Genomic DNA, 24,307 nt, shown 5'->3' on the forward strand with positions numbered 1-24,307 from the left:
CCTGACCAATAAACTTCACGTGTTGTCAAACAATAAAAACATTTTGCTTTTTTATCGAAAACTAGCAAAAAACAAGGTTGATTTTCTATAAAAGGTAGATAAAACTGTTTGAGTTTAACTAAAAAGTTTTATTTTCTTGTAGAAACACTTTATAAGAATCTAAAGACATGTTATAAGACGTGGTTAAATTAGTATTATAATACAAGGGTAACACATTTGCTGTGGTATTGTAAAACATTTTCACTAAAATTTTTATATTTTAAAGCAAGGATTGGTTGCATTTTTTTTAAACATGCAGGTAATTGTTAATGCAATAAATAAATTGTTTATATTATTCTATATTGAATATCGATTTCTAGTAAATATTCATATGTTTTAAAGTTTAAATTCTTGAAAAAAAAAGTATTTTTAAACATTTAAATTTTTTTAATTTTTAAAGTTTTATTTCTTTTAGGCCCCAGGTGGTAAAATATTGGACCAGACCGTTGATGGTTTAATTGCAAGAGCAAAAGATATAAGAAAATCAGTTGAAGACTTTTTATTAAAACTTAAACGTGAACACCACACCATGACATGGTAAATTAATTACAAAAATATAAAACATATCATAGTTTTAGATTTAAGTTATATATATGAATGACTGTCTTTAAATACTAAAAAGTGTTCATGAGTTCAAGAAAAATTGTTTTCTGAGGTGATTTAAAATGTGAAATGTTTGTTGTTTTAAAAAATATAAGCTTTTGATCTTTATGTATAATAATTCATTTTTATTTTTTTTTTAATATCTTTATCCTCAATGTGGGAAGGTCGACCCAGTCTCAAGTTGCCTGTAGCAGTTTGGGATGTTATAGATTATAATTGCCCGATAATTATACTGCTGATTAAGTGCTGGATCAGCAGGAGTTTATACTGTTTATAGCGCCTTACTCAAGGGCGCACAGCATGAGATCAGTGGGGATTAAACCCACGACCTCATGTGTGGTGTAGCAAGTGTTCTTACTACTACACCACACTGCCGCACCAATAAATTATATTTTAAATCATAATTAAAATTATTACCACCACACCCTGCTGCCGCACCAGTAAATTATATATAATAAAAAAAATTATACAATTAAAAATTAATTAAAATTATATTTTACTTGATGCATTATTTTAAAGGCCTTCAGTATTGGACAGTTTTGCTTTATTATCAGGACAAATTAGTTCACTTCTAAATGCAATGAAATCAGATAAAACTCCTCCTTTAAAGAATTATCCAATTATTCCGTTAAGACTTTCACAAGATCCTGATCAACATTTATTGGTACAAAAAATATTTAAACTTTTTTAATTTAAAATAAAATTTAACTTGTTAAATAATATCCTTTCTAAATAAGTTAAAGCTTTTTTTTTGTATATATCTTTATCCTCGATATGGGAAAGTCAAATACGCGACTTAAACATAGAGTAAAATCAGTTACTTCGACCCAGAGATCAGTGGGGATTGAACCCATGACCTCATGTGTGGTGTAGCAAGTGTTCTTACCACTACACCACGCTGTCGGTTACTACACCACGCAGCTTGATTTCCACTGCTGGCATATTTATTTGGATACAGTTTAAGCGGAATGGTAAAGTATTTAAAACACCTGGCTTCACTGCATGAGGTTGTGGGTTCAATCCACACTACTCTCATGCTGTAGCGCCCTTGAGTAAGGTGCTATAAACAGTATAAACTTCTGCTAAGCCAACACTTCATCAGCAGCTTAATTATTGAGCAATTATCATCTATATTATCCCAAACTGTTAAAAGTAACTTGAGACTTGGAGTTACTAATGTTACTTTATGTTTAGGTTATGAGTTTACCATTCTAAAATGAAAAAAATAAACACAAAAAAAAAATGATAAAATAAATAGTTCTGCCTAAAAAAGCAAAATAATTTTTTTTAGGATTTAACGGATGGTCGAGTTTCGATGATGTCACATGCCGAGGTTCCAGATTATCTTCGAACCAAACCTGATCCAGAGGTGGAGAAAGCTGAGAAACAGCTCCTAGTGGATGTTGGAAATATTGCGGATCAATCTTCAACAGTAAACATGGTAGAAAGATTAAATTAAAAATAAAATATTTTTGTTACAATAATTTTTTTTTATTAAAAAAAATAAAATAATTCAAAGATATTTTACCAAAAAAAAATTTTAAATGAGTAAATGAAGAAACAAAAAAGGGATTTCTATTTAAAATGTTAGTTTTTTAATTAAAAGGTGCATATTTTGGTAAACTTTAATTTTAAATATATATATTTTTTTTGTATATATCTTTATCCTCGATGTGGGAAAGTCGAATGCGCAACTTGAACATAGAGTAACATCAGTTACTCCGACCCAGTCTTGAGTTGCCTGTGGCAGTTTGGGATATTATAGATTATAATTGCCTGATAATTATGCTGCTGACTAAGTGCTGGCTCAGCAGAAGTTCATACCGTTTATAGCGCCTTACTCAAGGGTGCTACAGCATGAGCTCAGTGGGGATTAAACCAACGACCTCATGTGTGATTTTTAAACCAGTTTTATTTGCAGCAAACCCAGCTTAACCAATACGAAAAACACTGCCAAAAAATCCTCGAAAAAATAAAGACAGCTCGACTGAACTGGAAAGCAGATAGTGTCACAGCGAGAAATATACCAGCAACCTTTGATGTCAATGCTACACCAGAACTAGTAGCAGCAGTATATCATGGTAAGAAAAAGATTATTAGTTTTTGGTCTTAATTTTTTTTCTATTGGGTATTGGCTAAGTCCTTTCTTTATTATATATAAACCTATTATTTTTTAAAAACTATTTTTTAATATAAATATTTATTATATTATAGGTAGGGGAGTGAAGCCACCAATGCAGCCACAACAGCAAATGGAAACTCAAATAAGGACAAGTGGAATAATGTGAAGGGTTTACAGCTACGATCTGGATTATTTTTGTTTCAAAAACACTCAGTTCACAGCTGACTCAAACAAAATTGCGGAATTTTGGACTTTATATTTTATCCCTAATTTTGTAATTGCTTTATTTAAATGTACAATAAAACATTTTTGCAATAGATTTAATCCATTATGAATATTTGTAACGATTGAGTTAAACAAATACAAAAAATATTAACACCAAAAACATGATGCTTTTTAACAAATTTAACAAAGAAAAATAAATTAACTAAAAGTGGAGTTGTATATTGTTTTAACACACTTATAACAAAACAAACTTTTAGTTAAAGTTGAAAGTTTAGCAACAGAATTCAGCAAGACTTCACAGCAATAAATGACCAATTTCTAACAAGTTTTGTCCCTTTAAGACAAAAAAAACAAGTTTTAAATATTAAAATAAGTAAATATTTTAGTTAGTTTTTTTTCCTTTAGTTTTAAACCTCAGTCATTTCTGGATTTTTTTCATCAGCTTGTATTATATTTGGAATAACAGTTTCTACCACCACAGGAGCTGTAGACCCACTTGAGTTAGATTGGGTTGCTACTGGGTCTGGAGGGGGGTTTTCATCAGGTTTATCCAATGTTGGGGTTTGATTTGGGGCTGGTGATCTATTAGGTATTTGCCCAGTTGGGGAACCAATTGGGGGTGCACTATGGCGGGGTCGATCCATTGGGTGTACCATATGTCCTTGGGGGCCAAAACCACGATCCATTATATGCATTGGGGGCCTATCCATTGGGTGGGGGGGTCGATCTAACGGGTGCCCCATTGGTCTTTCAAAGGGTCCATATGGTCGATCATGTGGGTGTACAGGTCTCATGGGGGCCCCAGAATGACCCATGGCTATTTCGTGTCGCATCCTAGGGTGGTGGGGGCCACGCCCATAAAACCTTTCATCGGGGCCAAAATGGGGTCGTGGCCCACCTGGAAATCTCCCCATTGGGCGCGGGGGAGGGGAGAAACGTCGACCTGGGGGTGGTGACCTTGGGGGGTCAAACCCAGGTCGCATTCCGGGTCTATAGTAATCAAAAGTGGGGCTATACCTACGTGGTGGGCTACCACCCCTACCCCGGAACGGGGGTGGTCCCCGACTAAAGGAATGGGGTGAATAGCGGGAATACTCAGGAAAATGAGGGGGTGAGTGCCTAGGGTTATACCCAGGATGTGGAGGGGAAAAACGAGGGTTAAACCCAGGTCTCGGGTCACCATGAAAATGGGGTCTGGGCCCGTCGCGATGCTCCATCCCATAGGGGTCCCTAAGTTAAAGGGACAACAATTATTTTCTGGGTATTCTTTTTATTGGTAAAAAGAGTAAAATAAATAATAAATTTAATAAAACTAAAAAGGGAATAATAAAAAAGTATTTGATATAATTAACTTAAAATGAAGTAAAAATGCTAAATAAAAAATAGAGCTAAAAAAAATAAAAATTTTTTAAATTAAAAAATAAATGTTGAGTTGTCATTGTTTAACATTCAACAACCTGAATCTGGGAGGGAATGGGGACATAAAAACTGGTTCAACTTTCACAGCTGTCCTGTTTGCATTCTCCTCAAACTAAAAACAAATCATTTTAACAATAAGTTGTTGATCAACAATTAAATGTCGATCAACAAAAAAGTAAAAGGACAGTAAACTGTGAATCTGTGATTATTTTAACCCGGCAAAGTAGATAAAAAAAAAATTTACTTATGATTGAAATTTTAAATTAATTTTCTACTTTTGAGAATATATTTATTTATGTTTTAAAATTTAAAATTATCTTTTAACGCACCCTTATTTGGGCATGATGTTGCAAGGGCGGAGATGGAATGAACTTTCTTTGGGGTGGGGGAGAAACACTGAACCTAAAACAAAAAAAAAACAATCAACTAATTTTTTTACAAAAAAAAACAATTTACTAAAACAAAATTTTTAATTTCAAATTCAAAAAATTGCAAAACTTTGGATGTTTTTTTTTTTTTTTGTATATATCTTTATCCTCGATGTGGGAAAGTCGAATGCGCAACTTAAACATAGAGTAACATAAGTTACTCCGACCCAGTCTCGAGTTGCCTGTGGCAGTTTAGGATATTATAAATTATAATTGCCCGATAATTATGCTGCTGATTAAGTGCTGGCTCAGCAGGAGTTCGTACCGTTTATACCGCCTTACTCAAGGGCGCTACAGCATGAGAGCAGTCGGGATTGAACCCACGACCCCATGTGTGGTGTAGCAAGTGTTCTTACCACTACACCACGCTGCCGGATGTTAGTCATGTGCTGTTCAAAACCAGTAAACATAAATTAATAACTATAAGGTATTGGCAACAAATAACCCAATGCTGCACATGCACTGTCAGCACATCACCATTAAAATACCTAATTAGCATAAAAATTTAAAAATAATACACAACACCAACCTTCTAAATTCAGATGCAGAATCTTGTGTATTTGAAGATTCCCTAAATTTTGATTTCTGCTTTTTATGTTTCTTCGTTTTTTTCTTTTTTTTCTTCTTATGTGAACGACTAAAAAATATTTTATTTTAAGAGTAACAATAAATTTCATAATACCATGATCTAGCTGCATATATGTTATGTAGGCCACATTTCCTGTTTATTATAATTTTGGTTTACTTTTTCTAAAACATTTATAAACTATTCAAAACAATAAACTTATAATACTGTAGGCTTTGAAGGAAGTTGCTTAAAAAAATGTGATTTAAAAATCGATTTAAAAAAATTATCATAAAAACTATTTTAACAAAACCGGTATTCAAACAAGTTTTATTAAACAAAAAATTGTAAAAATAAAATATATAATTTAAGTCCAAACCTGGGTCTAACTTCTTCTTCACTTTCCTCTTCACTTATTTGTTTCTCGCTTGAAAGTTGCCCACTGTCATTACTACTATCTTCACTTGTACTTCTGTGTAAAACAATAGGTTTGCAAAACATAGAAGGTTTATTGGATAGAAATTTTTTTTAGCCATCATAACACAAAATCATTGATTTTAGACTAAATGCGGTAGTCAATATGTAAACATTAGTTGTCTAATGCTCTAATGGGTATAGGGGTAACATTGGGGTAAGTTGTCCCAGGGGTTAGTTAAGCTTGTGTAATTTAGGGTTCTAATACATTTTTGGATCACGTACGTTGTCCGGTTCAAAATATAATTACACTACGGCTCTCTTAAATTATTTTGTCTGGATACTGGTGCGAGAGAACTATCACCGACGGATTACGGTTCGAGAGAATTTTTTCCTATGGTAAACGGCACGTTGTTTTGTCTAGAGTCGGACAACATACATGATCCCATTTTTTTAAGTGGTCTGGGGTCACAAACCTGTGTCTTCTTCGATGTTTCTTGTATTTTCTCTTTCTCTCTCGAGATCTTGAGACGTGAATCAACACCGGAGCTTCCTGTTCCTGCTCCAGAAGAACTGTTTCTTCGACATCTATAGAATTTTTAACAAAAATTAAAATCCAAAAATCGGTTAAAATGTTAACATAAATTCATTTAACAGTCATTCAAAGTCTTCCAAAACAAATAACTTACTTTGTTCAATATTCTCTTCATCAAGTTCTACAACTTCATTCTCAAACATGGTTTCTTCAATTAACTCAACTTCTTCAGTCTAAAATTTTACAAAATTACAAACAGACTTATTTAAAAAAAAATTAAATATCCACCCAATGTAAAACTTACAATTTCTTCTTCTTCAATAGTTTCAGTTACTTCTTCTGTTTCGCTTTGTGCATTGTTGTCACTTTTATCTGATCTACTTAAAAGAAATATTAAATACTGACAACTAATGTTTCAAGTTACAAAACTGCTTTAGACAGTACAAAAAATGTATTGCGAAAATTACATGGCAATTAAATGTTTTTTGTTTAAACATATTTTAATTTTTTGTTAATTTGTTTTAATTTACCTTTGGTCCATTTTTTGTAAATCTTTTTGAATTTCTTCTTTTAACTAAAATAAAAATAAACTTAAAAAATAAAATACTCGAAATAAAAAAATTTTATTTTTTTTTTAATTTACGTTTTTTATGATCTCCATGTTTTCATCAACTTCTTCTTCTGATCCAACGGAGCTTGCATCTGAGTCATCTGTTGGACTTTTATGATCCTCCTCATCTGATGGGAGCTCCACTGAAGCATCTGAACTCACAACATAATCCTCCGGATCATAAGGGTCTTCCGGAGTTCGGGGGCCATCCGGAGTACGTGGTCCGTGGTCTAAATATTAAAAAAATATTCGGAAAAAAATAAAACCATTTTTTTATAAAAAGGGTTCTAGCAGTAAGAATTTACCCCCCCCCCCCCAAAAAAAAAAATTATCAATTTTAAACAATAGCACATTATAATAACCTGATTCATCTTCTTTTACTGTTTCATTTTCAGTTTTAACAACGTTGGTTTTATTTTGTGGGGAATTTTCGTCACAAGGTGGCATTTCTGACAGTTCCTTAGGTGAAAGCTTAATATCCGCAACAGGTGACCCATGAGTGTCACTTTTAGGGGATGTTTCGTTGTCAGTAAATTCTTCGATTTGGGAAGGATCAATTGAAGGGGACTCACCTTTACATAATAAATTATTTTGTTAATTTAAAAATTACACCAAAATAAATCTTAATAGCATTTTAATGTAAAGAAATTTTGTATTTATAAATTTAAACTACAAAAAAAAACCAAAACAAAAACCTTCTTGAATTGAGTTTTGCTCACTACTTTGATCTTCTTTTTTTCTAAAAACAGTAAAAATAAAATTTTTATTTTTCTTAATATTGTATATACAAAAATATTTACAATTTAAAGTCAAATAACTTACGTGATTAGAGATTGAAGATTGCTTTGTATTAAAGACTGAAGTAAATTTCTTAAAGTATTTTCAGCTCCTTCAGGTATAAGCGGGGCCTAAAAATATAATTTAAATCAAAAAGGTAAATAATTTTTTCATTTTTAATTCTCACCTTTGTTTCCTCCTCTTCTTCATTCTCCTTGTGATCCTGAACATCCACATTTTCATCCTGGAGAGGAGTGTCCTCATCTTTCTTTGACTCCTCTTCTTTTTGGTCCGTTTCCATGGCAACTTCTTGAGGAATATCAGTTGTCAATGCTGGAGATAATTTATCGTCAATTTGTGTATTTTCCGGAAGTGGTGCTTCGTCCTTTATAAAAGAATCAAAACATTTCAAAAAAAAACTTATCCAAATAAATAAATTTAAAATTAATCACATTTTAGCATTAAAATACTGTAATTTAAATTTAATACACCTTGGGAGGGGGAACATATATATGTCTAAATAGGGCTACAAAAACACTGCCAATTGTGGTGTGGGGGTAAATTATCTTAGCAAATATAAGTTAAGAATTGCGACCATAAGGTTGGCTATTTTTTAATTTTAAAAATAACAAACTTTTATATCTTCTTGTAATATTGGAGGGGGTTCTGGCTCAGGAACAAATTCCTAAAAAAATATTTCATTTTTTTAAATCAGACCTAATGTGTTATTAACAAAAAAAATTATTCTTAAAATATTAAAGAGATTCGATGATTTTTACCTTTTTAATAGCTTCTTCATTTTCTTTTATATAGTCTGATATTTTGGGTAGAAACTGGGTGTACATTTTAGCATCTACAACTTGGTGTAATATGTGTTCTACACCAGAATTTAACATACCAGATCTAAGTAAAAATAGTAAAATATAAATATTGAAAAATACAAATAAAAATTAAAATGTACAAAAAGGTAAGAATAAATATCAATAAAATAGGGTTTGTGTTTTACACACAATTCTACATTTAAAATATTAAATAGGTTTTTAATTTTATTTGTATCTTACTGCATTACTGATGTTCTGACTTTGGCTCTAAGTTGGTTTTTATTCATTTTCGGGGTCCACACTTCTTCAGTTAACAAATTGTTTACAAAATTTTCAACTTTTTGTTTAAGATTATGAAACGCCGGCTAAACAAATATATTAATGTAAGTAATAACCTTAATGACAAGTATTACTTAAACAAACACTCTTTTACCCAACTTTTTTATACTACATGAAAAACATTCTTAGTCACAACTTCCATTTAAAAAAATAACTAGCAGCATGGTCTAGTGGTACAGTTTAGCTTTGCTACATGAGTTCCTCGATTCGATTCCCACAGTCCCAATCTTGTAGTGACCTGGTGCCATAAATGGTATAAACTTCTGCTAAGTCAAAACCAATCAGCAGCTTAATTATCTGCCAAATATAATCAATAATATTTCGAACAACCAAAGGGAGCTCGAGACGAAGTAGGAGTAACAAATGTTGCTTTGTGTTGGAGTTGTGAAGTCGACCTTACCACATTGAAGATAAATAAATAATTCAAAAAACTGGTCTCAAAATTTTTTTATTTCGAATGCTTTTTGTTTATAAAATTAAACTTACTTTTGTATCAATATCTGCAAGGCAATCCCTTCTCATTTCATCAAACATTCCATTTGTTTTTAACTTCCCAACAATTCCTTCAATCAACTCCGGCGTTGGTTCCATTATCATATTTGACATCATATTCTACGTTGTTTGGAAAATTTACTTATTGTATTATCAACTTTAGTTACGATGATACATATTTAACCATGCGATTTACGCAAGTTTTATTTAAGATCTGGTAATTTAAACTAAATAACAATAAATGGTACTAATATTTTTGAGGATTTTGATACTTTTAAGTGTTATTTTTAAGTTTTAAACTCAAAAAACATAACAGCACATGTCAACACCTGTCTACGATAAATTTTCAAAACATTTAAATTTTGGGAGAAAGGCCAACGCAGTCATCCGTTACACTACCGATGACGTCATGTTCTTCCAGTGCGCACGTGTTCAATAGGGGTTGCGGGTTCGTTTGGCACATGCTCTAAAAAATGTGCCAAACAAAATGTACCAAAAAATGGCACAAAATAATGACATAAAAAATGTGCCAAGATAGAATGTGCCAATCTGAAAAAAATATCACAAATTATGTGTCATTCTGCGAAATATGTTATTAAATGTGCCAATCAATGGTAAAGGATTAAAAGTAATATTAACGTTTTAGATTATCACTGGTGTCGTACAAACAGACAATCAATCCTGTTATGTCTGCCTGATAGTCAGTTAGTCATTAGTGCATTGCAGATATGTTGTATGTAGATTATATGGCATAGTATGATAGTGTCTTGTCTCTTTATAACAATTACATAAAAATAGGTAAAATAAAGATTTTGCCCGTATTGCCAAAAAAATGTGAGCTTATTTTTAAATATGTGCCAATAAGTTGGAGGTCATTAGGAAAAAAATGTGTTTAAAAATAATACTGTAAATTATGTGCCAATTTGCAAAACTAAGCCAATTTTTTAAAATGTGCCAATAAGTTGTGGATTGTTAAGGGTAATGATATGTTTTAAAATAATAGTATAAATTATGTGCCAATTTGCAAAATTAAGCTAGTTTTTCAAAATGTGCCAATAGGTTGTGAATTGTTAAGGGTAATGATATGTTTCAAGATAATGGTATAAATTATGTGCCAATTTGCAAATCTGAGCTTATTTTAAAAAATGTGCCAATTTGCAAAATTGAGCTAATTTGCAAATTGAGCTAGTTCTTAAATTTGTGCCAATTTGCAAAATTAAGCTAGTTCTTAATTGTGCCAATATGTTGTGGATTGTTAAGGGTAATAATAAGTTTTAAGATAATATTATAAATTATGTGCCAATTTGCAAATTGAGCTAGTTCTTAAATTTGTGCCAATTTGCAAAATTAAGCTAGTTCTTAATTGTGCCAATAAGTTGTGAATTGTTAAGAGTAATAATATGTTTCAAGATAATGGTATAAATTATGTGCCAATTTGCAACTCTTGAGCTTATTTTTAAAAATGTGCCAATTTGCAAAATTGAGCTAATTCTTAATTTTGTGCAAATATGTTGTGGATTGTTAAGGGTAATGATATGTTTTAAGATAACAGTATAAATTATGTGCCAATTTGCAAAATTGAGCTAGTTCTTAACTATGTGCCAATTTGCAAAATTGAGCTAGTTCTCAAATTTGTGCCAATTTGCAAAATTAAGCTAGTTTTTAATTATGTGCCAATAAGTTGTGGATTGTTAAGGGTAATGATATGTTTCAAGATAATGGTATAAATTATGTGCCAATTTGCAACTCTGAGCTTATTTTTAAAAATGTGCCAATTTGCAAAATTGAGCTAATTCTTAATTTTGTGCCAATATGTTGTGGATTGTTAAGGGTAATGATATGTTTTAAGATAACAGTATAAATTATGTGCCAATTTGCAAAATTGAGCTAGTTTTTAACAATGTGCCAATTTGCAAAATTGAGCTAGTTCTTAAATTTGTGCCAATTTTCAAAATTAAGCTAATTCTTAATTATGTGCCAATAAGTTGTGGATTGTTAAGGGTAATGATATGTTTCAAGATAATGGTATAAATTATGTGCCAATTTGCAAATCTGAGCTTATTTTTAAAATTGTGCCAATTTGCAAAATTGAGCTAATTCTTAATTTTGTGCCAATATGTTGTGGATTGTTAAGGGTAATGATATGTTTTAAGATAATAGTTTAAATTATGTGGCAATTTGCAAAATTGAGCTAGTTCTTAATTATGTGCCAATTTGCAAATTGAGTTAATTTTTCAGAATGTGCCAATTTGCAAAATTGAGCTAGTTCTCAGTTATGTGCCATTAAGTTGTGGATTGTTAGGGATAATGATATGTTTTAAGATAATGGTATAAATGATGTGCCTATTTGCAAATCTGAGCTTATTCTCAAAAATGTGTCAATTTGCAAAATTGAGCTAATTCTTCAAAATGTGCCAATTTGCAAAATTGAGCTATGTTTAAATACTATGTTTAAACAATGTTTAAAAATTAACTGTTTTTCATTTATTTTCAGTTTTTTTTTATTAATATACTTTTTAAATGTTTTGATATAATCCAACAAGATGTGTGAATTGCCAGTGTGCCAATTTGGAAAATGTGTCAATTTGAAAAAAAATGTACGATATGAGAAGATGGGACAATCTGAAAAGTTTTAAAATGTGTTAAAAAAATATTGTGCAAATTTAATAAAAGGGCAATACTTGGAAAAAAACGTGTCAAATTATTAATAAATGCACAAAACCTAATAATAATTTTTTTAAATGTATTAAAAGTATAAAAATGCTAATTTGGATTAAATGTGCCATTAAAAAAACAAGTCCAATAAAAAATGGTCGTTTTTAAATAAAGTTAAAATATATATGCTGTAATACATCCTTAAAGTATCATTATAAAACGTGTTAAAAATGATTTCTTGCTTTTTTTTAATATTTTAAAAATCAGTGATTAATGTAGAAAGTTTAATTTGTTGTATGATATAAAAGCAATACAATAAAACCGCTGGTTAAAAATATTTTTTTGAGTTTTTAAATTTTAAGGATAATGTAAAGATTTTTCTAAATATAATAGTTTATATATCGTAAGTTTAACCAATAATCACGTTTAAAAAATCACATAAAAATATAAATTTTGGATAACATAATTTATCTATAGCGATACCAAAAAAGTTTAGTTATAAATTTATTTTTGTTGTTATAATTAAAATACCTAGATTGTTTACCAAAATTAAAAATTTGATTTTTAAATTTAAGTAAATAAGTTTTAATAGTCCTATAATAAAACCTAGCTAAAAATTTGTTACAAAATAACTAGTTGATCATTTTAAATATTTGGTTCTTATTTATAATTGCGGGGTGCATTCATTGATTTCACTAAATCATCACTTAAAAACCGCTGTTAGGGAGGTGTAATAAATAAAAAGAAACGCGACTAATATTTATATTCTATATGAATTTATTGCGTAATAACCCTTTTTTTGTTACATGACAGGCACTGTTAGAATTTTAGTACTAGACTGACTAAGTATTTGTGAAAAATATTTTTTAACGATTTTTTAATTAAGAAATAAATGTAGTTGAACTTTTTATTCTATTAAAAGGTCCTTGACAGACGGGAACGAACGTCATTGAAATTTTAAAAGTTCTAACCAACAAATACTGAATGGAATATTACAAAATATCAGTGGTCTGAATAAAAAATTTTGCATAGAATCAAATACAAATAATAAACATTGCTGAAAGCAATAATATATCGTAAAATATAATGTGGATTTTGTTTTCTAATTAAAAATACTTTAAAGGTAAAAAATGTCTTATATAATATGGCTAAATATTGCTTTTTTATGATAAGTTTGTTTTCTGCCAAAAAAAATTAAAGTACAACAAACGGGTCAGTAAGGACAAAATAAGGTCATTTTCCTATGTCTGCCAGCATATGATCTTACGACGATGACGTCGTGCGTCACGTGACTCGCGGGCGTAGGGATTTTTCCTATTTACCTTCAAATCCCGATATCTCAAAAACTACTTGACCAATTTTTAAAATAATGGTATCCTCGCGCAAGTTGGAAAAATTTCAACATAATTAAAAAAGAAACTCTACGACCGAACCATCTCTTTAAGAAAAATTATACGATTTAAATATTTAATTTTGATTTTTACGTTTGTATAAATATCTATCAATAGAAAATACTTTAATATAAAGGCTTTTAGTTTGTTGCAAGATCACGTCGTCGATAATAATAATAAAAGCAACTTTCTGTAGACTAAAAATAAAAAAATCAAGAAAGTTGTAAATTGCAGTGATAATTTAATTTTGAGGTATGTGTTTTTTAATTTACAAACGTCTTCGACCTTTCTACAAAAATCACATTGTTTTTTGAATAAAATATTTAAAAGTGCGACTTTTTAAAATCTTTGTGATTTAATCATAGCATAAAAAAAAAATTTTAATTTATTTTTAAAAACACTTTTACCTTGATATATATCTATTTATAATCGAATTAGATTTTAAACACTAACATCAATTTATTATAATTAATAATAAAAAAAATTAAACAAATAAAAAAGTGTGACACTGGCAAGATAGTGTAGTGGTCAAAATCATTTTATAATTTGAGGTCTTAAGTTTGTTTCCAACTGTTTTCATGCTGTAACATCATCGAGAAAAGCGCTGTACGCGGTATAAACTCCTGCTTCCAACACCCAACCAGCAGCTTATTATTATTGGGCAATTATAATCTATATATCCCAACTCCCAAAGTCAACTCGAGATTATAAATCTTAAAGCTTACCTACATCAATGATAAATAAACGTAAAAAAAGAAAATTTTTGGGCAACATTGGCACATTTTCTAAATTATTTAGCACATTTTTCATTTGGCACATATTTGTGCCAATTTTCGGCACATATTTTGTGCCAATTTTCGGCACATATTTTGTGCCATTTCAATTGGGACATATTTTGTGCCAATTTTTGGCACATTTTGTTTGGCACATGTGCCAATTAAACCCGCAAGCCCGTCTCCATGCTGCAGCGCCCACTCTTCACTAAAGCAGTATCTAATCAGCAGCGTAGTTATCGGGGTTGGTGTAACAGTTGTTACTCTATGTTTTGGTCGCGCATTCGACCTTCCCACATCGAGGATAAAGATATATTTATATACAGAAAAACATACAAAAAGGAGATGAATAGTAAAGTGTTACACTACGTGACTGCACTTACACTAACCAAACCCATACTGTAGCGAACTTTGTGCGCTTTTTCACGCTAACACCTCCTCGGGGGCTCTAACTTACCTTGTGGCTCTGATTTACCTTATCTATGAGCCACTTTTCTTATCGTTTTTGTAAAGTGTTGGTACTTTTAGTGTATGCTTTTGATCTGATAGTTTAGTATAATCTTTTAGTTAAATTTGGAATAGGGATATTATATTATATTGCGTTATTGTATATATGTATTGTGTTTAACCTTGATTCTATTTGAATAAGGACAATTAAGTTAATACAACTGTGATTACATAATAAAATTGAGTGATTTTATAACAAAACCCGTTACAATGGAGGTCCTGCCGAGATCTCAAGAAAATGTGTTGGACGATTCGGAAATTTCTTTTAAATTGCACGAAGAAATAGAAAATTTGCTTCAGGAAAAGACTAATGAAATACACAAAAAAATAATAGAAGAAGTTAATGTACAATTAAAAAAACAAATGAGAGAATTTCATGCTAAAATGCATAATAGAGTTGAAGAGGTGGTATCTGATTTAATAACGAGATACAAAAACATAGAAACAAAGGTTAAAGTCTTCATTAAAGAAAACAACGAAACAATGAAGCAGTTACAAGAAGTTATACTTCAACAAAAAGAAAAAGATCAAGACCTGCAAGGTATTTTAAATGAGGCAACAATTGACGCAGAAAAAACAGCCAACAATATGTTGCAAAGCGCCAAGGTAGAGATTACAGAAGCACTAAATTTAAAAGAAACGTTGTCGCTGCCTGTTAGCAAATTGGCGGAAGGTTGTTCGCCACGTTTTGACACTGTGACAGTAGACTCATTTGATGGGCAGTCGTCGTGGGAGGATTTCATTGCTAGGTTTGAATTAGCGGCTGAATTTAACCGTTGGTCAGAAAGTTCAAAAGGTGTTAGATTGGCCCTACATCTAAGAAGTTCAGCGTCGAGTGTTGTAACCAGCCTACGCCCCGAAGAAAGAAAAAACTTCTCAATTGTTCGTGCGAAGTTAGACCAAAAGTTTGGGAAAAAGCTTATTGACCCGGTATCTCTGTTGCATACAAGAGTTCGTGGAAAAAATGAAAAATTAGTGGATTTAGCGGAAGAACTCAATAACATTGTAAAACAATGCCCCATTTACGACTGCGTAGACAAAGAGCAGCTAGACTTGTTAAAAGCAAATTGCTTCACCAATGCCCTTAAAAGCAATTGGGAACTATATTCGACAATAAAAATGTATAGTCCCATTTCAATGGACGAAGCTTTAAAAGTAGTTTTACGATTGGAAATTGAAGGAACGACCAGACACAATAAAGAGCGACCGATTCGAGCAATAAATTCTGAGCAGGAAGATGACGTAAGCCTTACTCGCGAAATAATGTCTATGCGCCAAGCCATTAACGAATTAACGGACACCTTATGCAAAAGGCCAAGTAACGTTTATGAACGACCCCAAAGTGGAAGACGAGCGCGAAATGGCAGCTTTGGCCGACAGGGAAAAGGCCAGTAGTCGAGTTTAAGGGATGGCACTCGACTTTAAATAAGAACATCCAAACTGTTAATATTAGTGCGACAACTAACAGTCGCCAAAATGGACTTTATTGTAATATTTTTATTAATAATTGTAATTTTTTTATGCTCGTGGATACCGGCGCTGACGCCACGGTATTAAGCTTTAAAGCCTTTAAAGCAGCCAAACTGTCGCTTGAGCCTTCACACTTCGTTTTAAATGGAATAGGCAATGAAAAATTACCAGTGCAAGGAAGTTGTACTATCAAGTGTAGATTCAATGCCATATATTATGACCACAACGTGTTAGTGTCGGATATATTAGAAGAAGGAATCATTGGACTGGACTTTTTACAAAAATATCGCTTCAACATTAACCTTACCTCGACCTTTCTTCAAAATGACCTTGAAAAAGTAAAACTTCAAGTGGTAACAAGAAACAAGCCATACCCAAAAGTGATCGAAATAGAAAACGAAGGCGTGTTTACCGATGACGACGATACCCAAAACATGATAAAAAGAGCCGTAAAATTTGTAGATTCGGATCAATGTAAAAAAGTAAAACACTTAATTGGAAGTTTTGTAAGGCATGCTAAAGGAAAACTTCCTACCAATTCTACCTTTCACCGTATTAATACCGGTAACACAGCAGCAATAAAACAAAGGCCGCGAAGGTTGCCGCAATCCAAGCAAGTAGAAGCTGACAAGCTTGTAAAAAAAATGCTAGAAGACGGAATAATTTCTCCGTCTTTTAGTCCTTGGTGCTCACCAGTGGTATTGGTGAAGAAAAAAGATGGCACAACTCGGTTCTGTGTGGATTACCGCCAGTTAAACAATATAACTAAAAACGATTCCTATCCCTTGCCAAGAATAGATTCTATATTAGATGCAGTCAGTGGGTCAAAATGGTTTGCCACGCTTGACTTGAAGTGCGGTTATTGGCAAGTGCTGGTTGACCCAGTTGACAAAGAAAAAACAGCCTTCTCAACTGGAAATGGATTATATCATTTTAACGTAATGCCATTTGGACTTTGTGGTAGTCCAAGTACGTTTGAGAGATTGATGGAACAAGTGTTGCAAGGTATACCATCCTCTGTTTGTCTCGTATACTTGGATGATATATTAATTCACGCTAAAACGTTTAACCAACTTTATGAAAACCTGGAAGTAGTTTTTAAACGTCTAATGAACGCTAACCTCATGCTAAATTCAGCAAAGTGTAACTTATTTTGCAATAAAGTAGAATACCTGGGACACGTCATTTCGGCCAGTGGAATATCAACATCACCAGAAAAAGTAAAAGCTGTTAAGGAATGGCCACAACCTACCAGTCTTAAGCAATTGCAGAGCTTTCTGGGATTAGCATCCTACTATAGAAAATTTATACAAAATTTTGCGGATTTAGCTCAACCGTTGTATGGTCTTTTGGAAAAAGATAAAAAGTTTGTTTGGACGCGGGATTGCACAAATTCTTTCAAAAACTTAAAGCTTGGACTTATCACAGCACCAGTTTTAAGCTTTGCAACCCCTAACGGTCAGTTTATAATTGACGCTGACGCTAGTGACAGCGCCATAGGAGCTGTGTTGAGCCAACGCAACAAAACCGGTAACGAGTGTGTTATTGAATATTATGCAAAAGCCTTTTCAAGACAAGAAAGAAACTACTGCACAACCCGGAAAGAGCTTTTGGCAATTGTTAGGGCCGTAGAACATTTTCATTTTTATATTTACGGTCGAACAGTGCACATAAGGAGTGACCATGGTTCCCTAAAATGGCTTTTGAATTTTAAAAATCCAGATGGTCAAATGGCTCGCTGGCTTGAAAGGCTGGAGCAATACGACATAAAAATCTTTCATCGTCCTGGTATGCAACATAATAACGCAGATGCATTGTCGCGCAGACCGTGCATAGCTGATAACTGCAACTACTGTAATCGAGCAGAAAGTAAATTTTTACCAATTGATACTTGTGTTTATTCGTGTATCTCAAACACCGTTTCCGACACTGATCTGCGTGAGGCTCAGCTAGGCGACCCTGACATAAAATGTATTCTGCTGTGGAAGGAAGCCAGCGATGTTCGACCCGACTGGTGCCAAGTGTCACCCTTAAGCCAAACAGCTAAATCATATTACCATCAATGGGCTTCGCTTGTCGTAAAAAACGGTATATTGTATCGGGCATGGGAAAACTCCAGTAGTACAGAAACAACAATGCAGCTAATTGTGCCCAAGTGCCACCAACAACTTATTTTGGGTTTAATGCACGGAAATGCAAGCTCCGGACATTTTGGTATCAAAAAAATAAAAGAACGATTGCGGAGAAAATTTCATTGGAATAATAGCCAGACGGATGTTGCAGCTCATTGCAAAACCTGTTACAAGTGTGCTTCAAGAAAAGGACCTTTGAATAAACAAAAAGAGCCAATGAAATTACACAAGGTGGGCTATCCATTAGAAAGAGTAGCCATTGACGTATTGGGGCCATTACCGACATCTTATTTGGGTAATCGATACATTCTTGTGGTAATGGATTATTTCACAAAGTGGCCAGAAGCATACCCGATGCCGAACCAAGAAACTGCTACGGTGGCTAAGCTACTTATAGGGCAATTCTTTCCACGGTTCGGAGTGCCTTGCGAAATTATAAGCGATCAAGGTTCCAACTTTGAGTCCCACCTGTTTAAAGAAATGATGAAAGCTTTTGACATTGTAAAGACCAGAACTTTACCATATTGGCCGCAAGCAGACGGAATGGTCGAACGATTTAATCGAACTTTGGAGGCTCAGTTAGCAATGTCCGTCGAAAAAGGCCAACGCGATTGGGATCAACAATTGCCATATATATTAATGGCATATCGTACAGCAGTACATGAAAGTACAGAGCATACCCCCGCCAAACTAATGTTTGGCAGGGAAATAAATTTACCTACAGACTTTATATTCGGTCGACCGGAAATCACTAAATATTCAGCGTGGGAATTTGCCAAAAAAGCTCAAATCAACATTGATGAAGCTCACGAATTTGCTCGAACAAAACTACATTTATCCGGCCAAAAAATGAAGAAGTATTACAATCGTTCAACTGCGACAAAGTTACTAAACGAACAGGAACCTGTATGGCTGCATTGCCCCCAAAGAAAAAAGGGTCTATCCCCAAAACTGTCGTCGCCGTGGCAAGGTCCATTTAAGATAATTAAGCGTATTAACGACGTGGTGTACCGGATCAGACGTTCACCAAAACATCAATCAAAAGTCGTGAATCGAAACCGGTTATGGCGTTATAGTTTAAAGTTGCCAACCAACTGGTATCGAAACAATAATGGTCAAAGTAATACACCGGTACAAACTATTATTCCACAAATTGAAAACACAGACATCCTATCTGATGGTATTAAATTACCAACCTCGCGCAGAGGCCGCAACATTAATATACCACATCGTTATCGTTAAAAACATACCGTACTTTCCTTTATAAATATATATTTAATATTGTTATCGTATTTACTTCATTGTTATTATTATCGTTGTATATATCATTATTTCTCTTCTTTAAATGGTTGTTGTTTCGTCTTTATAAAGTTCGCGTTTTGATTATCGTTTTATCATTTATATTATGTGGTGCGTGTTTTGTTTATGTAGTTTTAATGTATATCGCTTATGTATTGTATTGATTATCTTCTTATTTAAATATTGGGAAGGGAGGAATGTAGCGAACTTTGTGCGCTTTTTGGCGCTAACACTTCCTCGGGGGCTCTAACTTACCTTGTGGCTCTGATTTACCTTATCTATGAGCCACTTTTCTTATCGTTTTTGTAAAGTGTTGGTACTTTTAGTGTATGCTTTTGATCTGATAGTTTAGTATAATCTTTTAGTTAAATTTGGAATAGGGATATTATATTATATTGCGTTATTGTATATATGTATTGTGTTTAACCTTGATTCTATTTGAATAAGGACAATTAAGTTAATACAACTAATATAAAACACGTCAATTTTGGTTTAGGATTTGTTTTTATAAAAGCTTATATATCTGGTTCTTGTTTTTATAAAGAGATAAACTGTTTTTTTAATTTTTTAATAAACCAACTTAAAAAATAAATCCTAAAATTTCTTATGAACTTAACCGACCTTTAAAGTTTACGTTAATTTACTTGAATATAATTCTTTAATTTTTAGGATACCAGTTCTGTTATTTTGACCACGGTAAAAACTATAGAGGACAACTAAGCTATACAATTTCTGGTTCCCAATGTTTACTATGGACTACGAACCACAACAATAATTTATACGAACTAGGAAAGAATGGAATCGGTGTTCATAATTACTGCAGAAACCCAGGTCAATATTAAACTACATTAACTTAATGGAGTTGAACTACTACATACATCTTGCCATATGGTTTATTTGTAATTGGTTTATTTTGTTTTAGACAACGATCCGAATGGGATTTGGTGTTATGTTGGTGGAGTAAACCTTACAGAATATTGTAATGCTACAATGTGTCCAGGTATATAATTGTAGATTGACAGTTATATAAAATCTAAAAAAGTTTTTTTTGTATATATTTTTATCCTCGATGTGGGAAAGTCGAATGTGCGACTTAAACATAGAGTAACATCAGTTACTCCGACCCAGTCTCGAATTGCTTATGGCAGTTTAGAATATTATAAGTTATAATTGCCCGATAATTATGCTGCTGATTAAGTGATGGCTTAGCAGGAGTTCGTACCGTTTATAGCCCCTTACTCAAGGGTGCTACAGCATGAGATCGGTGGGGATTGAACTCACTCGTGTGTGGTGTAGCAAGTGTTCTTACCATTACACCAGGCTGTCGATTGTTAGTAGTTGAGTTGTCTTAGAGTTATTTTGACTGTTCAACAATATACATATAAATACAACCATTTAAAACAAACATTAGCCTTAATTGTTTTTTAGAAAGCCTAAGGACATCTAGAAATACGACATTGCAAGAAGACAATAACGAAAATGAGTCAACTGTCAAGTTTCTGTTTGGACCTCTGATATCTGGAATATGTGGTGGAGTCGTAGCCTTACTTTTTATAATAGGTTTGCTTTAAATAGTTTTGTTTTAAGATGTATTTTAAGACATTGTAGCCTATATGTAAATGGCATTATTTAGGTGTTGCTGAATGTGTAAGACGTAAAGGTTATTGCGAATCGAAAAGAAAGAAAAAGGCAGCTCCTAAAAAGAAAAAGGAGAAAAAAGAGAAGCTTAAGTACCCTAAATTTGACAGGTAATAAATATAAATATAATTACTTTTAAAATACAAAAAAAATCGAAATTTGAATAAATTAAAATTATTTTAGTGTCGACGAATGGACGAATGATGCTTGTGATGTTCAACCGCTAGGTGGGGTTGTAACAGTCAACTTAGATACCGGAAAACACCATCGCCATGTTGGAAACGAAAAAGTAAAATAATTTAAACTAGCAACATTTTAAAAGCAAATTCAATATTAGTTAGTTTAATAAAAGCAACATTGCTTGTTTCATTAAGGCTGTGTTTAAATGACTATATGTAAAACCCTGAAGACTGTATATATTTTTTAGGTTATACCATCAATTGCCACAACGCATAGTAATGCTCAAAATAAAGAACTAGATCAAGAAATTACAGACAAAACGCCAGTAACACAAAAACCACAACATAATGACAACGACACCTTAACTTTTAACAAAAAATTCCCAAAAATCCACCAATCTAACAACAGAAATATCCCACTACAAAGTTCATTACCGAAGAAAGTTGATAATAAATCTGTTAAAAATGTTAAGAAATCTTTGCATATAACTAAGGACAGTAATTTTATTGAATACGTTTAACTTTGAATACTTATTGAAAATTAGTAATATCCAATGTTTTTGGACTATTTAAACTGCTAGAGAATTCATATAATAGAAAAATAAAATACAAATGTAATATATAACTAACTAGAAAAACTAGCAAACTAAAATTAGTAAACATTTAAATAAAGTAAAAAATTCTGCTTAAAATTTTTTCTAATTCGATTTTTATACTCAGCCTTACATTGTAAAATTCCCTATGACGTAACAGAACAAAAAGTTTAGCTAAAATTTTTCCGATTTTTTGTCCTCATTATCTTATCTGCATTGTAAGAAGCGCTTGCGTTAATTACTGTTGGTATCATAGCTGCTATTTGACATTGTCAACCTGCAAAAAAATAGTTTGTCAAGCGCCATGGTCTCCATGGTACTTGCAAACCAGTTCAGCTTGCTGAAAGAGTTTTTTGGATTGAAAAAAGAAGAGAAATCATTAAGTTTTTTCGATTGCCAGTCGTTTGAATGCTATAAGGATACATCGTATGCTTATTTCTCGACGACTTTCTTGTCGGAGCCTCCGGTTCCAAAGGTAGATTACCAAGAGGTGTTTATGAACGCTGTGTTTCTCGTGCTAGAAATTCAGCTGCTGATCAGTGTGTTGGGAATTTCCCTTTGGAGGTTAATTTTTTTTAGACTTTTAATTAAATAAATATATATTTAACTTATTTAAATTTAAATTAGCGCACTTACTTAATGAAATAAAAACAGCATATTTTTAAGATTTTGAATAGATTTAGTTAATATATAATACTATAATAGATATATATTTATTTATTTTTTTATAATTTAATTTTTTTTATTTTAGAATTGCTCATTCTCAAGCGTTTAGAGGAATTCTAAATGTAACTGTCTCCAAGCCAGAAGTATTGGCATCGGTAAGTTCTTGAATATTAAATATATTATACAAAAAACAAAATCATATAAAGAAATATTATAAAAAGCTTAGTAAAATAGGATTTTTGGTGAAATTTTTTCCGATTTTTTAGGCAAAGTCTGGCCCTAAACGTCGTCGTCGGAAGAAGCCCCTTTTTGAGATGTCTCCGTTTTATTCTGTAGACATCGTGCCGATTGATTGCCCGAAAATAATAAACCTACCCGAGCTTGATTTGTCAGGATTGATCGAGACCGGAGAAGATCCCATCTGTGAGCCAGTTAGAAAAGACGTGCTGGACAAAGCATCAGGTCCTGATGGTTATTTCGATAATTATCAGGAGCAGTCGCCCCGATTAGCTTTGGACCCAGCACGTTCAGCTCTGATCACGCCACGAATGGCCCTCGGAACCCCTCGTTTTAATTTAGACTCTCCAGTGATGGCTTTGAAAGTTTCTGCTCTTGGTTTGGGCTCTCCCCGTTTAAACCTAACACCACGTGTTGAAGATTCAAATTGTTGTGCTTTGATTCCTGAATCTCCACGATTGGCTTTGAATGTCTCTCCTGTTACTTTAGGTGACGTACCTTTAGGCTGTCCTAGTTTGGATTTGACCCCCCGGGACTCTATTGATTCACCCCGCTGCTTAGTTCCGAGCTCACACCGTTCGTCTTTGGGTTCGCCCCGTTTGACTTTAAGCTCACCCAGCTTGACTTTGAGTTCACCCCGTTTGACTTTGGCTTCACCCCCTCCGACTTTGAGCTCACCCAGTTTGACTTTGGCTTCACCCCGTTCGACTTTTGGATCTTCCTGTTTAGATTTGACTCCACGTGACATTATAGATGCACCTTGCAAAGTTTTGGAATCTTCCTCTCAGGCTTTGCGTTCACCCAGTTCAAAATTGAGCTCACCCAGTTCAAAATTGAGCTCACCCAGTTTAAAATTGAGCTCACCCAGTGTGTTAATGAGCTCTCCTAGTTTGGCTTTGGATTCCAGACCATCTTTAAATTTGTCTATGTCTTCTGCAACGTCTCTACCACTGGGATTAGAAACCATGTCATCTTTGGCCTCTAACTTAAAACCATGCTTCAATAAAAAGATTGTCGCAGATATCAAGAAAAATGACCCGGAACAGAAAGAGATTGCTCCTCCTCTTTGTACCATCCCGTCTACTTCCAAATCTCTAACTCCACGAAATATAATTAACGAAAATGATTTAGGAGATTTCGCAAATGACCAATCTGTAACCAAGAAAGTTAAAGAAACCAAGAAACAATCTGGATCTGCATTTCCAATGCCCAAACAACCTTTTCACATTTTTACCCCATACGTCAATGGGTTCTCACCCCGCCCAGAAAATCGCAAAACCCCTGATATGCAAAGTTGGGATGAGTTAATGGCTGTTGTTGAATACAACTCACCGCCAGAGGAGCACAACTTGGCAAAAATCATAGACTGTGAAGAAGA

General features: G+C 32.9%; 2 protein-coding genes across 3 annotated transcripts; one reads left to right on the plus strand and one right to left on the minus strand.

Annotated features, from left to right (window-relative positions):
* The first annotated feature begins 168 nt into the window (after positions 1-168).
* On the plus strand, positions 169-3,196 carry LOC145744917 (mediator of RNA polymerase II transcription subunit 8-B-like). Its single transcript, XM_082562886.1, has 6 exons — positions 169-298; positions 455-576; positions 1,162-1,306; positions 1,934-2,083; positions 2,564-2,723; positions 2,857-3,196. Exons 1-6 carry the CDS (start codon positions 293-295, stop codon positions 2,928-2,930), a joined length of 657 nt encoding a protein of 218 aa, XP_082419012.1. The 5' UTR covers positions 169-292; the 3' UTR covers positions 2,931-3,196.
* Positions 3,158-9,595, minus strand: LOC145744916 (uncharacterized). 2 transcript variants are annotated; one of them, XM_082562885.1, is made up of 18 exons: positions 9,384-9,595; positions 8,799-8,923; positions 8,517-8,640; positions 8,372-8,422; positions 7,925-8,122; positions 7,783-7,868; positions 7,656-7,699; positions 7,323-7,532; positions 6,994-7,190; positions 6,881-6,924; positions 6,655-6,727; positions 6,505-6,583; positions 6,292-6,403; positions 5,781-5,873; positions 5,366-5,473; positions 4,738-4,810; positions 4,447-4,520; positions 3,158-4,219 (listed from the first exon to the last, which is right to left on the minus strand). In XM_082562885.1, the coding sequence occupies exons 1-18, from the start codon at positions 9,504-9,506 to the stop codon at positions 3,397-3,399; spliced, it is 2,637 nt and encodes an 878-aa protein (XP_082419011.1). In that variant the 5' UTR covers positions 9,507-9,595; the 3' UTR covers positions 3,158-3,396. The 2 variants fall into 2 exon arrangements, with proteins under 2 accessions (XP_082419011.1, XP_082419010.1); XM_082562884.1 differs by having other exon boundaries at positions 6,655-6,730.
* Positions 9,596-24,307: the final 14,712 nt, after the last annotated feature.

Source organism: Corella eumyota, chromosome 3 (assembly GCF_963082875.1).
Source record: "Corella eumyota chromosome 3, kaCorEumy4.1, whole genome shotgun sequence".
NCBI lineage: Eukaryota > Metazoa > Chordata > Ascidiacea > Phlebobranchia > Corellidae > Corella > Corella eumyota.

What these genes read in the sequence shown, in the direction of transcription:
- LOC145744917 (XM_082562886.1), top strand. An exon ending in GAACACCACACCATGACATG is followed by an intron (nt 577 to 1,161) that starts GTAAATTAATTA and finishes ATTATTTTAAAG; the next exon opens with GCCTTCAGTATTGGACAGTT. An exon ending in AATCTTCAACAGTAAACATG is followed by an intron (nt 2,084 to 2,563) that starts GTAGAAAGATTA and finishes TTTTATTTGCAG; the next exon opens with CAAACCCAGCTTAACCAATA.
- LOC145744916 (XM_082562884.1), bottom strand. Translation starts at nt 9,506, where the DNA reads ATGATGTCAAATATGATAATGGAACCAACGCCGGAGTTGATTGAAGGA. An exon ending in TTGCAGATATTGATACAAAA is followed by an intron (nt 8,924 to 9,383) that starts GTAAGTTTAATT and finishes ATATTTGTTTAG; the next exon opens with CCGGCGTTTCATAATCTTAA. An exon ending in TGAAGAGAATATTGAACAAA is followed by an intron (nt 6,404 to 6,504) that starts GTAAGTTATTTG and finishes AAAATTCTATAG; the next exon opens with ATGTCGAAGAAACAGTTCTT.